Source organism: Debaryomyces hansenii (assembly GCF_000006445.2).
Source record: "Debaryomyces hansenii CBS767 chromosome F complete sequence".
Classification (NCBI taxonomy): Eukaryota; Fungi; Ascomycota; class Pichiomycetes; order Serinales; family Debaryomycetaceae; genus Debaryomyces; species Debaryomyces hansenii.
In genome coordinates, this window is record NC_006048.2 from 1,186,454 (window position 1) to 1,199,581 (window position 13,128).

General features: G+C 35.7%; 8 protein-coding genes across 8 annotated transcripts; 3 read left to right on the forward strand and 5 right to left on the reverse strand. All coding sequences in view use genetic code 12, as the record gives it.

Annotated features, from left to right (window-relative positions):
* Positions 1–35: 35 nt before the first annotated feature.
* On the reverse strand, positions 36–1,439 carry DEHA2F13948g (DEHA2F13948p; the record flags this gene model as incomplete). The annotated part of the gene is made up of 1 exon (XM_460970.1): positions 36–1,439. The coding sequence occupies one exon, from the start codon at positions 1,437–1,439 to the stop codon at positions 36–38; it is 1,404 nt and encodes a 467-aa protein (XP_460970.2).
* A 296-nt stretch (positions 1,440–1,735) lies between these two features.
* Positions 1,736–2,179, reverse strand: DEHA2F13970g (DEHA2F13970p; the record flags this gene model as incomplete). The annotated part of the gene is made up of 1 exon (XM_460971.1): positions 1,736–2,179. One exon carries the CDS (start codon positions 2,177–2,179, stop codon positions 1,736–1,738), a length of 444 nt encoding a protein of 147 aa, XP_460971.2.
* A 167-nt stretch (positions 2,180–2,346) lies between these two features.
* Positions 2,347–3,795, reverse strand: DEHA2F13992g (DEHA2F13992p; the record flags this gene model as incomplete). Its single annotated transcript, XM_460972.1, has 1 exon — positions 2,347–3,795. One exon carries the CDS (start codon positions 3,793–3,795, stop codon positions 2,347–2,349), a length of 1,449 nt encoding a protein of 482 aa, XP_460972.1.
* A 721-nt stretch (positions 3,796–4,516) lies between these two features.
* Positions 4,517–5,212, reverse strand: DEHA2F14014g (DEHA2F14014p; the record flags this gene model as incomplete). Its single annotated transcript, XM_460973.1, has 1 exon — positions 4,517–5,212. One exon carries the CDS (start codon positions 5,210–5,212, stop codon positions 4,517–4,519), a length of 696 nt encoding a protein of 231 aa, XP_460973.2.
* Positions 5,213–5,491: 279 nt separating this feature from the next.
* On the forward strand, positions 5,492–6,502 carry DEHA2F14036g (DEHA2F14036p; the record flags this gene model as incomplete). Its single annotated transcript, XM_460974.1, has 1 exon — positions 5,492–6,502. One exon carries the CDS (start codon positions 5,492–5,494, stop codon positions 6,500–6,502), a length of 1,011 nt encoding a protein of 336 aa, XP_460974.2.
* A 224-nt stretch (positions 6,503–6,726) lies between these two features.
* On the forward strand, positions 6,727–9,060 carry DEHA2F14058g (DEHA2F14058p; the record flags this gene model as incomplete). The annotated part of the gene is made up of 1 exon (XM_460975.1): positions 6,727–9,060. The coding sequence occupies one exon, from the start codon at positions 6,727–6,729 to the stop codon at positions 9,058–9,060; it is 2,334 nt and encodes a 777-aa protein (XP_460975.2).
* A 1,304-nt stretch (positions 9,061–10,364) lies between these two features.
* Positions 10,365–12,053, reverse strand: DEHA2F14080g (DEHA2F14080p; the record flags this gene model as incomplete). Its single annotated transcript, XM_002770772.1, has 1 exon — positions 10,365–12,053. The coding sequence occupies one exon, from the start codon at positions 12,051–12,053 to the stop codon at positions 10,365–10,367; it is 1,689 nt and encodes a 562-aa protein (XP_002770818.1).
* An 87-nt stretch (positions 12,054–12,140) lies between these two features.
* DEHA2F14102g (DEHA2F14102p) lies at positions 12,141–12,896 on the forward strand (the record flags this gene model as incomplete). The annotated part of the gene is made up of 1 exon (XM_460977.2): positions 12,141–12,896. One exon carries the CDS (start codon positions 12,141–12,143, stop codon positions 12,894–12,896), a length of 756 nt encoding a protein of 251 aa, XP_460977.2.
* Positions 12,897–13,128: the final 232 nt, after the last annotated feature.

Below are 13,128 nucleotides of genomic sequence, written 5' to 3' on the forward strand. Positions count from 1 at the left end.
ATATTAGTGTATATAAAACTGTAAATACATATTAATTATTTTGGACCAAGCATATTTTCTGGTCTGACCCATTGGTCGAACTCTTCTTCGGACAACATGTTTAAATCTAAACAGGATTGCTTTAAGGTGAGTCCCTTTTTGTGGGCATTTTTGGCGACCTTGGAAGCATTGTCGTAACCAATCTTTGGGTTCAAGGCTGTGACCAACATTAAGGACTCATTCAAGACTTTTGAAATCTTTTCTTCATTGGCAACAATACCTTCAACACAGTGGATTCTGAATGACTTACATACATCACCAATTAATCTAATCGAAGACAATAAGTTGCTGGCCATGACAGGCTTGAAAACATTTAATTCAAATTGACCAGATGCACCTGAAAAAGTGATAGTAGTATGGTTACCCATAACTTGCGCACAAACCATGGTCATAGCTTCACATTGGGTAGGGTTAACCTTACCTGGCATGATGGAGGAACCTGGTTCATTTTCTGGAAGGGATAATTCGCCGTATCCACATCTTGGACCAGAACCTAAGTATCTAATATCATTAGCAATCTTGAAAAGAGATACAGCTAATGTATTTAAGGCACCAGAAGCTTCAACAAAGGCATCATGTGCAGCTAAGGCTTCGAATTTATTTGGAGCAGTTTGGAATTTCAACCCAGTAATATTAGAAACCTCTTTCGCAATCTTAACATCAAAACCCTTTGAAGTGTTCAAACCAGTACCAACAGCAGTACCACCTTGAGCTAAGTATGATAATCTTGGAAGGGTTTGTTGAATACGTTCAATACCAAAACTTAATTGTTGAACGTAACCTGAGAATTCTTGACCCAAAGTTAATGGAGTAGCATCTTGCAAATGAGTTCTACCGATTTTAATGATCTTTTCGAATTCTTTTGCCTTGGCATCAAATGCATCACGAAGCTGTGTTAAAGAAGGAATTAACTTGTTGCTGATCTCAGTAACGGCTGCAATATGCATAACTGTTGGGAAAGTATCATTTGAAGATTGGGACATATTACAGTGATCATTTGGATGAACAGGGGACTTTGAACCCATTTCACCGCCTAAAATCTCGATTGCTCTGTTCGAAATAACCTCGTTGGCATTCATGTTTGATTGAGTACCGGATCCTGTCTGGTAGACTACTAATGGGAAATGTTCCGTCAATTTACCTTCCGCAACTTCAGTTGCAGCTTCTTTGATAGCCTTAGCTAACAGAGGGTCTAACGCACCGATTTCCTCATTAACAATGGCAGCAGCCTTCTTTAAAATACCAAATGATTTAACAATGGATTCTGGCATTCTAATATCACCGATATCAAAATTACCTAACGATCTTTGACTTTGGGCACCCCAATACTTATCGTTTGGAACGGAGATTTCTCCGAACGCATCGCTTTCGACCCTTTCGTTAGCTTTGTTACCTGACATTTTCCAATGATTGGTGAAATATACTGTTAAGTCTGTAGGTTATATAGATAATCAACAATGCTTGTTCACTTACAAGAAGTTCATAATGTAATTTTATTTCTATAATTTTCCGTCAAAAACCGGAAGGCTAACCTCAAAGAGAATATCTCGGAGAATTACGGTCCATCTCCAAAATTTATTGCAGTAATCGTGTTATTATCACTGTTGCAGACTGTATTATTAGCGTTATCCTTTCATGTCATGATCATAGAATTGAATTGTATGTAGCTAAACAATATATATAGAACATTAACCCGTTATAAGAAGGCAGATTGATTCTGTTTATTTTTACGAGCAATTCTTCTTGGGGGTTCTACTTTAGCACCAACCCAGTTATAACGGAACCCTATTTCGTGTGCCAATATTTCCCCAAAGCCCAACATCATACCATTGATGAACGGTAAAATCAAGTTAATTGAACTTTTTCTTAAAATTGACCATAAATTTATATTATACACCGACTCTTCCTTTTCTTCTTGAAGAGGAAACATGCTTGCATTTATTGCATCTGCGTAACTAACGTCTTCCGATGACAGTTGGTTGCCTGTAGTATTGTTGATCTCTTCGTTTTGGTTGTTCAGAAGCAATGCTTCATTTAGAAACTCTGATGTTTCTTCTACATATTTCTCGGTTTCAATATCATTATTATCTTGCAACTTTATACCGCTATGGAGCTCAGGCTTATCATATATACCTGACATTATTCTCTGGTGTTGATCAACGTAACCTAAACGCCATATATAAGTTCCATTGTGAACTAAATTTTAGATGAAGCAGAGTCCAATCACGTGATCGATTTCATTAGTTATAACCAGTACATGTTTTTGCAATTAACTATCTAATTCTAAAGAATTATTTACAGGTAAGCTTAATCTTGAATACCAACAGATAAGCCTTGTTCCAATCTCTTTTCGGTTAAGGCAGCGATGACTGCAGCACCAACACCGGAACCATCTTCGGCGTGGACAATAGTGATAAGGTCTTCTTTAGTTTCCCATTCAAAAATATCTCTTAAGGCCTTAGCAGTTCTTTCCTTGACACCAGGGTATTTGTTGTAAACGGAACCGTCAGCAGCACAATGGGCAGTCTTGTAACCTCTCTTCTTACAAATTGCGGCAATACCACAGACAAATAATCTAGCAGATCTTTCACCGATTAATTCAGCAAGACGACGAATGATCTTTCTTTCTGGCGAAGTGGTTTGAATACCTAATTCTTTTTGGAATAATTCGGCAGTGTCGCTTAAGTTTTCAAATGGATCTTCTTCGATCCTAGAAGGGAATGAGGTATCTAAGATAAATTCGGTTTCTAACTTAGATAAATCTTGACCCTTGAAGATCAATTTCTTTTCCTTGGCTAAATCAAGTAAAATCAATCTCAAGACTTCACCTAAGTAGTAACCGGAAATCATCTTTTCATAAGATTGTTGGCCTGGTCTTGGAGATTGTTTGTCGATGAGAATATCATACTTCGTTCTTGGTAACACGACGAGTTCATTGTCAAATGCACCATATTCACAGTTGATTGCCATTGGGGCACTTTGGTCAACATCGCTTGGCATCTTGCCTTCCAACTTTGGAATATCACTAACAACATCATAGTAGGCACCATTACAACCAGTACCATAGATCAAACCCATTCTAGTCTCAGCATCGGTGTACATGGAAGCAACTAAAGTACCAGTGGTATCGTTAATCAAAGCAACAACATTGATTGGGACTCCAACCTTCTCGATAGCCTTTTGTAACATTGGAACAACGTCGTGGCCTTCAACACCATCGATATCCCAACCTTTAGTCCATCTTTGTAAAACACCAGTGTTGATAGACTTTTGACTTGCTGGGTAAGAGAAAGTGAAACCTAACGGTAAAGGTTTAGTGCACCCTTGTGGGAATTCTTCTTGAACGAACTTCTTCAAACATTCAGCAATGAAAGTCCACAATTCATCAGAAGTAGCAGTTCTCATGGTTTCTGGTAATGCGAACTTAGATTGAGTGGTATCGAAATCTCTGTTACCACCTAACTTAACTAACACAACTCTTAAGTTAGTTCCACCTAAATCAATAGCCAAATAGTCTCCCTTTTCCTTACCAGTTGGGAAATCTAAAACCCATCCTGGGATCATAGGAATGTTACCTCCTTGCTTGGATAACCCCTTTTCCAATTCACCAATGAAGTGTTCAGTGATTTTTTTTAAGGTGTCTGGAGAAACAGTCAATAATTCTTCTAACTCATTCAACTCCTTCATGAGATCTTCAGGAACATCGGTAAAAGTACCCTTTCTGTGCTGTGGAGGTTTTGGACCTAAGTGCACCATTTTCGTTTAATATCAAGTATAGATTTATGAAAATAAAATTATAAAATATAAAATCAAATACTTCTTTTCAGAATATGAAATTTTCTGAGCTTATATACGTACCTGTCGTGTTTCAATAATAACACTCGATATAGTGACGAATTATCAGTTGAGAAGCAAAAAAAAATCGACGATAAGACGGGCTCGCAATCTCGGGCATATTATTGAACACCGTGACGCAATATATTTTACAATCTAGAGATCTCCCAAACAATCTTATAATCCCAAAAATATATTCATGCACATCGGAATAGCGTCAGCTACAAGTGTATCTATATAGATTACTCTAAATATGTCAACTCAAAGTTTTACAAAGAAAGGTCTAATTTGGTCCACGTAATATTAATCCGACAATATGCGCAGTTATTAGTTTTTCCGCGAATAGCGGACAATGCTCATCCGTTTGAATCCCCATGGTCCACAAATGTACTCCAGAATGCCAGAAAAGCAATCCTGTTACAAAAGCTGTGAGAAATAGTGGAGGTTTATTAGCTTTTTAAATGCCTAGTCACGAAAATAATTTTTCATTATTATGACGTGGTGACTATGTCGGAGTTCTGAATTTGGTAACGCGAAGACCACAATATATCATACATATGCAAATGTAGTACAATTACCGGAGATCTGAAATAAGTAGTATTCAGAGAGACCTGGAAGATCCCTATATGAAATGAAAATTAGATTACCATAAATCTCTGGTATTTTCGTCAAATTTCTTCATGGATTGACCAACATTATCCAAGTTGACCTTTAACTCTTCCACATAAAGGCTGATTTCGTCAAAATTCTGTTTCTTATATAGAAGGTGCTTCAGGTCTTCGGCGTCATTGGCAAAAAATTCAGTGAGTCTTTCATTTACGGGGTTTCTAGTTTCTTCGGAAATTTGGTTAAGGAGTTGCGGAGTACTGGCATTAGGAGTGGCCACATTAAGTTTATACAATTGTTTTTGGTAATCTTTATCTGAGTAGCCTTTGAAATGCTGGTTGGACATCACCTCAAATAACTTATTCTGCAGTAATTTCAACTTCTCGAGTTCTTCATTAAATGTGTCGTTAAAAAATGACCCTTTTAGTCTAACCTGGTGGGACATATTCTTGACATCGTCAAGAACATCAATTTGCGTCCAAAGTTTATCCAGATACGTCACGCTAGGTTTGGCTGTGGGTAATCTGTCTGTGGTCTTTATGCTTTGTACATCATTACTATATGTGTCTGTATTATTGGTATTTGTTCGAGATAATCGTGTAGTACTAGATCCCGATTTATTTGCCCTATGTCCGATATTATATCCAGTAGGTCCAATACTCGACATCGAGGATGTAGATGTACTATACGAGTGATGAGGTACCGATAGTTTGTCGGTATTGTTTCTAATCATGCTGTATTCAAAATAGTTTACTAATCATACTATCAAAGGAATTGAATATGATTATATTATTTTTTTTGCGCATTTGCTAAATATTCTTCACTGAAACTATACCACCACAGAATTATTTTCATATAGGCATATCCTACATTAGTCATAGACACTATTACTCAGAACGATAAACGTCAATCCTTTTACCAATTTGCATTTATTGAATGGGATGAAACACACATAATCTTAGTTCTAAATTTCATACGTTAAAACCCGAATTTAATTCAATGGCATGCTGATATGAACTCGTTAAAAGTACCTAATAACCTGTCCGTTGGGCTTGAAATCCAGAATACCAAACAAAATTTGCATAAGATCCCCTCTAGATCTCCAATTAAAAAGAAACTCAAGCCTTGGAAAAAATTGCTCTATTTACAGCAGCCGTATCCAGATAACTATACAAATGAATCTTTTCTTGCCCAGTTAAAAAGGAATACCACTGTTTCCAAATACTCTTACTGGAAGTTGGTTGACGATTTCACCTTAGTTGCATTTCATTTATCCAATCTATTGCTAGTAATTTTGATATTTACGGGAATTTACCTACAGTATTGGAATTCTGTTTGGCCCACCCTTATGAGCAGTTGTTGTTCTATAATTGGCTTCATAATATGGGATCAAATCAATATTTCGTTAGCTGACCATAAAAATGAGGGATATTACCCAATTCCAATCTCGTCGCCAGCACTCTCCTCGGGACCCAAACCAAAAGTTAAATCCTTCCTAATCATTATTTTCATTATCTTGTTGCTATCTCCAGTTTTGAAGTCCTTAACCAAGTCTACTTCATCCGATTCTATATGGGCATTATCGCTTATTTTATGTCTTGCAAATACAATTTTCCATGATTATGGGGTTGATACTACAAGCAGCCAGTATATGCCTATAATTTCCACAAACATATCGTTATCCAATGCTATCGTACTTGCATCACGACTCAATTCTACAGTGCAGGTATTTTGCTTCATATTATTTGCAATTCAGATTAATATCCTATTACCACTTTTTGATTTCAGTATACGGAAACATTCACGAAGTAAACTATACCACAGATGTTTAGTCATATCTGTATCGGGTGTTGTATACTACTTAATTTCTATATTAATCGGATATAATGCTTTAATTGTGTGGGTATTAACGCAAGGAGGAATAGCATTTATAATGCCTAATTACTTCCTATCCCTTCAAAAGTACAAAAATGAACTACAAGGCCCTTGGGATATTGCTAAGCCTATTCTAAATACAAGTTAGTTTGCTCTTATACCATTCGAAACGTTGTTTAAATTCATATTTTACTAGCATATACTATATAGAAGGAATATATACAAATGTCGCAATAATGTCGTCGTATAATGTCGCGGTCAAAGTTCAATCGACAAAACTATTCTATGCTAAAGGTGTTAGTTACATTGTTAATCATTCAAGATTAATCCATTTCCAAAAGGTGTCCTAGCAGAAGCACGTACATAAATAAAATGGATAACAATCAATCTAATGATTCTAATAGCAATCAACAATCCGCTCCACTAAATTCGAGGACAGGTCAACAACTGGTACGACCCCAACAAGGTAATGCAAGACCACAACAACAACCTCTGACAACACTGCAACCCCCTAGAGGCCCACAACCTCAGTTTTCACAAGCAGACTTGAATCGTATCGTGTTGGAATACCTTAATAAAAAGGGTTACAATAAAACCGAATCTATGCTTAGATTAGAAAGTTCAAACACACCAACACCATCAGTACCATCAGTTAGTCCTGCATCGTCCAATATAGCTAGTCCTGTTGAAATATCTAGAAGAGAGAAGGATTTGAAAGACAAGGCAAGCAGACATGAAAGAGAATTAAGAGAATTAAGAGATAAGCAAGCTAGAATAGAACGTGAATTGAGAGATTCGAGAGATAGAGAGTTTAGGCTTGCCAAGGAAAAAGAATTAAGGGACTTAAGAGATTATGAAGAGAAACAAAGACGTGAAAATGATCCAGAAATATATTATAGAGTCTATTCTATGTTGAGAAGTTGGGTGGAAACTTCCTTAGATTTATATAAGCCAGAATTATCAAGATTATTATACCCCATCTTCATTCATTGTTTCTTAGAATTAATTGCTAAAAATTTTTCATCGCAAGCTAAGAGGTTCTTGGATAAATTTAAAGGCGACCATGTTATGTTGCACGGATTAGAAATCAATAAACTAGCAGGTATTTCATTACCGGAACATTTGAAAGAAAACGAATTGGCTCAAGCGTACAGAAATAATAAGTATAGAATTATAGTCTCCAAGACTTCTATTAATTTATTATTATATTTCTTACATGAAAATGAAGCCGTTGGTGGGGCTATTTTAATTCGTATTATTAATCAATATTTAAATCCAATTATTTCAACTACTAAACCTGATAAGGTTGACCAGGAAGGTGAAGCTAACCCAGATGAGGGTATACCCGATTACATTACTAAAACCAATGAAATTGATAAATTCAACGAACAACCGGTTAAATTAGGAAAATTACCAATGGAACCGGAAGTACAAAAGGAAATTGAAGCTGAGTTGAAGGTCAAAGACGAAAAGACAGATCCAGTCAATGAAAAATCATTAGTCGAAGAGTTTCAAGAAATAACTTCGGTCGAAGATGATTCACCAGCAAGGGAATCGTTACCATTACCTTTAAAAGATGCTTCTGACATTAAGAGACAAATTTTAGCTGTTGAAGATTCTAGATCAAAAATCAAATTAGGTGCTATACAAGCAAGTGCCCCTTCGGTCTGTATGTACACATTTCATAACGCTAACAATGATATGACTTGCTTGGATTTCAATGATGATTCTAATTTAATGGCTGCCGGATTCCAGGATAGTTTTATAAAATTATGGAGTCTAGACGGAAAGCCTTTAAAGTCAGTATTTAAAAAGGACAAATACAATAATGACAATAGCCGTAAATTAATAGGGCACAGTGGGCCAGTTTATGGTGTGTCTTTTTCTCCAGACAACAGGTACTTAATTTCTGGATCCGAGGACAAAACTGTTAGATTATGGTCATTGGATTCTTATTCTGCATTGGTATCTTACAAGGGTCATAATCAACCTATTTGGGATGTTAAATTCTCCCCATTTGGTCACTACTTTGCCACTGCTTCTCATGATCAAACCGCAAGATTGTGGGCCACGGATCATATTTACCCTTTGAGAATTTTTGCAGGCCATATCAATGATGTTGATTGTATTGAATTCCACCCTAATTCAAATTATGTATTCACTGGATCGTCAGATAAAACATGCCGTATGTGGGATGTTCAAACTGGTAATTCTGTGCGTATATTTATGGGACACACTGGCCCAGTTAATTGCATGGCAGTTTCCAGTGACGGAAGATGGTTAGCGAGTGCTGGTGAAGATGGGGTAGTTAACATATGGGATGCGGGTTCCGGTAGAAGATTGAAAACTATGAGAGGACATGGTAGATCATCAATTTATTCATTAGCATTTTCTAGAGATGGAGGCGTGTTGGTAAGCAGTGGCGCAGATAACACGGTCAGAGTATGGGATGTCAAAAAGAATACCAACGATGCTGGTCCCGAACCTGAAGCGTTCAGTTTTGATAGTAACTCGAACAATGCAAATGGCACCTCGAGGAATGCAAGTGCCAACTCGCAAAACTTTAAAAATGATAAATCAAATAGAAAGGAAATCATTGCCACCAGCGACCATATGACCGCCTACTTTGCCAAAAAGACCCCTATTTACAAAGTTCATTTTACGAGGAGAAACCTATGCCTCGCCGGAGGGGGGTTTATGGGTTGATACTCGTTTCCAGTTATATTTTGAATTCCGCAAATAGTGTATTATTATTAATGAATACAACATGTTTACATAGTATGCGCCTTGTAGAGCATTTGATGATAGTTATTCATAGAGTCATTCTCCTTTTGAATATTATTTCTGGCGTTACGCCTTATTCAAAGCTCAGCCCAATATTGTGCAAGACCCCAAATATTGATGCAAAATAATAGTATTCTAAAATTAATATCAAGGCAATATTTTTGACACCGTGCTATTGTTTATTTTGACACATTGAATATGCGAGGTCGTAACTTGCTTGACGTGGTAGATACGTTGTAAAAGGCTTATACCTGTTTGCAATAGGTATTCTTATTGTATGTAAGTGGAAGTGATATGAAGCAAGCTGGTGAGCATAGCCATGTAGTAATTATGAAGGCTTACAGGTATTCAGTTCCGGCAAAGTCATAACATAAACGTGGATACAATTTTAGTCTGAGTTAAATTATAGGGGCATAATATAGCTTCCTCTATAGCATGCTTATCTGTAAGATATAAAAGGCTTACTCTTTTTCAAACTCTTGAAACAATTTTTGTATTTCACTCTATATTCCACATATCATGAAAGCTTCAGGTATTTTAACCTTATTTTTAGTTGCTGCTACAGTTTCTGCTCAAGCAAACGATTACCAAGTTGACGGAGGTATAGCCAAGAGAGCGGCATCTTCATCATCTTCGAAAAAGAATTCAACTAGTTCCGGTTCCAGTTTTAAATCCAGTGCTAAATCCAGTGCTAAATCCAGTACTAAATCCAGTGCTTCCAGCTCTGCTACAAAGGCGGGGGCTAGCAGTAGCAAATCTAGTAGTTCTACTTCCATTAGCTCCACCGCAGGTTCAAGCTCAAATGGAATAGGTTATGGTACTATTGGTGTTATCGCAGGCTGCTTATTACTTTAATCGGTATGTCAAATAAAAAAGATTATTTTTATTTGTTTTATCTTACCTTCTTTATAGTAAAGTTATAATAAATATTAATACATCTACTAACAAGTAGTTATTACTCTAATTCCTATTTAAATCGTCTAGCGTCACATGCTATGTTTTTCACTTAGATATCTTGATAAGATACTTCAATTCGAATCTGTTAACGGCATTTAATGTTTCATTGTATGTATTCGTTCTGCAATACTATAATAGATAATGAGTTGCGAACTTTATACGAGCATACCATAATTCTAAAGGGTTTTCCAAGGATAATTAAGCACAATAGGTTGTTGAGGCATGCATTTTTTGCGTATCAGTTTACGTGCTGCCAACTTTAGCGTAAGTTATACTGACTTGACATTAGTTGGAGCGGTGATAAACAACACGAGGTACTGTAGATTCCATAAGAAATTATCTAAACAGTCGACAGGAATATTATCAGAAACCAGTGACTTTTTAATTGTTTTGCAGTATTTGTCATAATCATTAGCCACGTCGTTAATAAGGCTTATCAAATTCTTGTTCAATAATTCGAGGCCTACTTCAAAGCCTTTGTTTTGCAAGTTTAGTTTTCTGTCGCATTGCTGCCGATCAATTGGTAATTTCAATGTGTGTCCTTGATCATAGTATAATGGATACTTTAAAAGATTTTGGTTGGACTCGCTCCCTATGGGATCCAATACATAACAGAAATTCCCATAGGAATACATCTTGTATTTTAAATTAGTATTGGCTATTAGCGCGATATTATTAATTAGCTGGACAATATAATTTAATCCAGCATTGATTTGATTGACTTTCACTTGATGAGATTCTATCTCATTTGCGAACTTAAGTTCGCCGGTGTTGTAATTATGCAAATCATACTTATTGTAGTAACAAATATCTAGTAAATCTTTGATGCTCAGAGGGAACTCTAATCCCATAATTGTGAACTTAATACTGTTGTCGAAATTCTCAATAAATATAATCTCCTTTAGAATATGGGTTGCATCTTGTAAGTTTTGAACAATGGTTGGGTAAATCTGTTTGCTTAACGATTCACGAATTGGTGCAATTTGTGATTCTACAACTTCTATATGATTTGTGGCCATTTCAATCTTAGACGGTATAGTTCCATTAATCGCCTGTTTTATGTGACTGATTTGAATTCTCTTTGCTATTATATCAGACATTATTTTGTCGTTTATGCTTTCTTGTCTTTCTATGTATTTATCCAATCTTGCATTTTCAGTTGACAACATTTCTTGTTCGATATTTATATTATCTGAATTAGATAAACTCTTCAAAGATTCTTTTGATTTATTTACAGATTCATTTATTTGCATGGATATTTTATTCTTTGATTTCATAAGCTCCTTCAATGATCTGGATATACTGTTTAATGATCGAATTGAATCAAATGAATATGACGGTAAAATATGTTTCGAATCGGCACTAGAAGTACTGTCTATCATTTTCTCTCGGTCAACAATTAAAGATCCAGGTATTGTATAATAACGGTCGTTTAAATTAAATATCACCGAATTACTGTGGAAATAATTCTCTGTGTCTATCAATGAATCCCCAATATACCATAAGTTACTCAAGTCAATATCATATTTGTAGAACAATTTCCATTGGCTACTTTGGCTTGTTTTACACCATATCTTAAGTATCAAATTTGGCGAATTGCAATTAGGTAATGTTGGCAAAGTTATTTGTCTGAAATTAGGATTCATATTAGATCCAATATCTTCACTGACATAAACTAATAAGTCTTCATTCATATAGGGCACATGTAACGTGAAGAATGAATCCACTAATTTCAATGTATTTATATGTAGCAACCCAATATTCGTTATTTCATCAAACTGTGTAATTGATTGAAATAAGCTCCTGCGTCTTCCTATCACTTCTTCCTTTCTAGGTGAGATTCTCGTTACATCTGTATGTTTACCATTTATTTCTTGTTTGGACTCCAGTTCCAAGTATAAGTTTCGTAAGAATATCCTCTTTATGCATCTTAGTTTATAATCATTATCATACTCCATCTTAATCTCATTGTCATCCACTAAATTGTGTCAGATGCCTGAGTAGATAAACTATTTTTCATATTTCGCAAGATTATTTAAACTAGAATGAGTGGTCTTTTTAACAATCCGAACACAGATTATATAAACAACATGGTAAACTTTATAGCCTGTCTAGCTCACTTTTGTGAGCTACATGGACCATCCACGATTATATGTACACAGATGACCACTTTACAAGATAAATCTGAACATTTATTACGAAATACTTCAAAGTTGCATTCGTGTGCTTCATGCAAGCTTATCCTTCCAGATGATGCAGTGAATTTGGTTACAACCATGGATAATAAGAATGAGTCCAATACCCCTGCAGTGTATATATCTACACATTACCCATCATCGCAGCAGCGATATGCGGCGCTAACCAAACTAATTATGAAGTCATTATCGGTGGAAACAACAACTGATCTCTCAAAACCAATATTTTACGGAGACGTGGTTAATGGCTATTGCATAAGTAAAATATTTAAGATTAAAGATTTAAGTTCCCGTGGCTCAGAAAGAAAATATTCTCTCATGGTCATAGCTGATTTTGAAACAAAGCTTCTTCAAAATTGGGATATAATAGCGACATATTTGAACGAGATAATTTCCTTAATACAAGCGCAAGTGGACATTGTCATTAACAATGCAATCATGAAGAAAGAGGCTAGTAATGCCAACGGTGCCATGTTTGATAATGAGAGATACTTGCGAAGATCGTTGATCAGGCCAAAATCGTTGGTTGAATTAACAGACGATGACCAAATATTTGTCAAATTTCATTTATGGGCTATTGAATTGTTAAAGGATATAACTATATAACACGGTATAATTAAAACAGCTGTTCATCTAGCACACAATCTGTTATCCTCTTGTTACTGCAATCTATAACACTTGCATTAAATATAATAAGAGAGGCTATCCTAACGAAAATGATGATAAAAGAAAGAATCTGAGGTTTTAATTATCCAAATTAGTAACTTATAACCCTACTCTGAACATTATTGCTACTTATGCCGGAATAAAGAAGTTGCTTGGATTATGCGTATTAAAA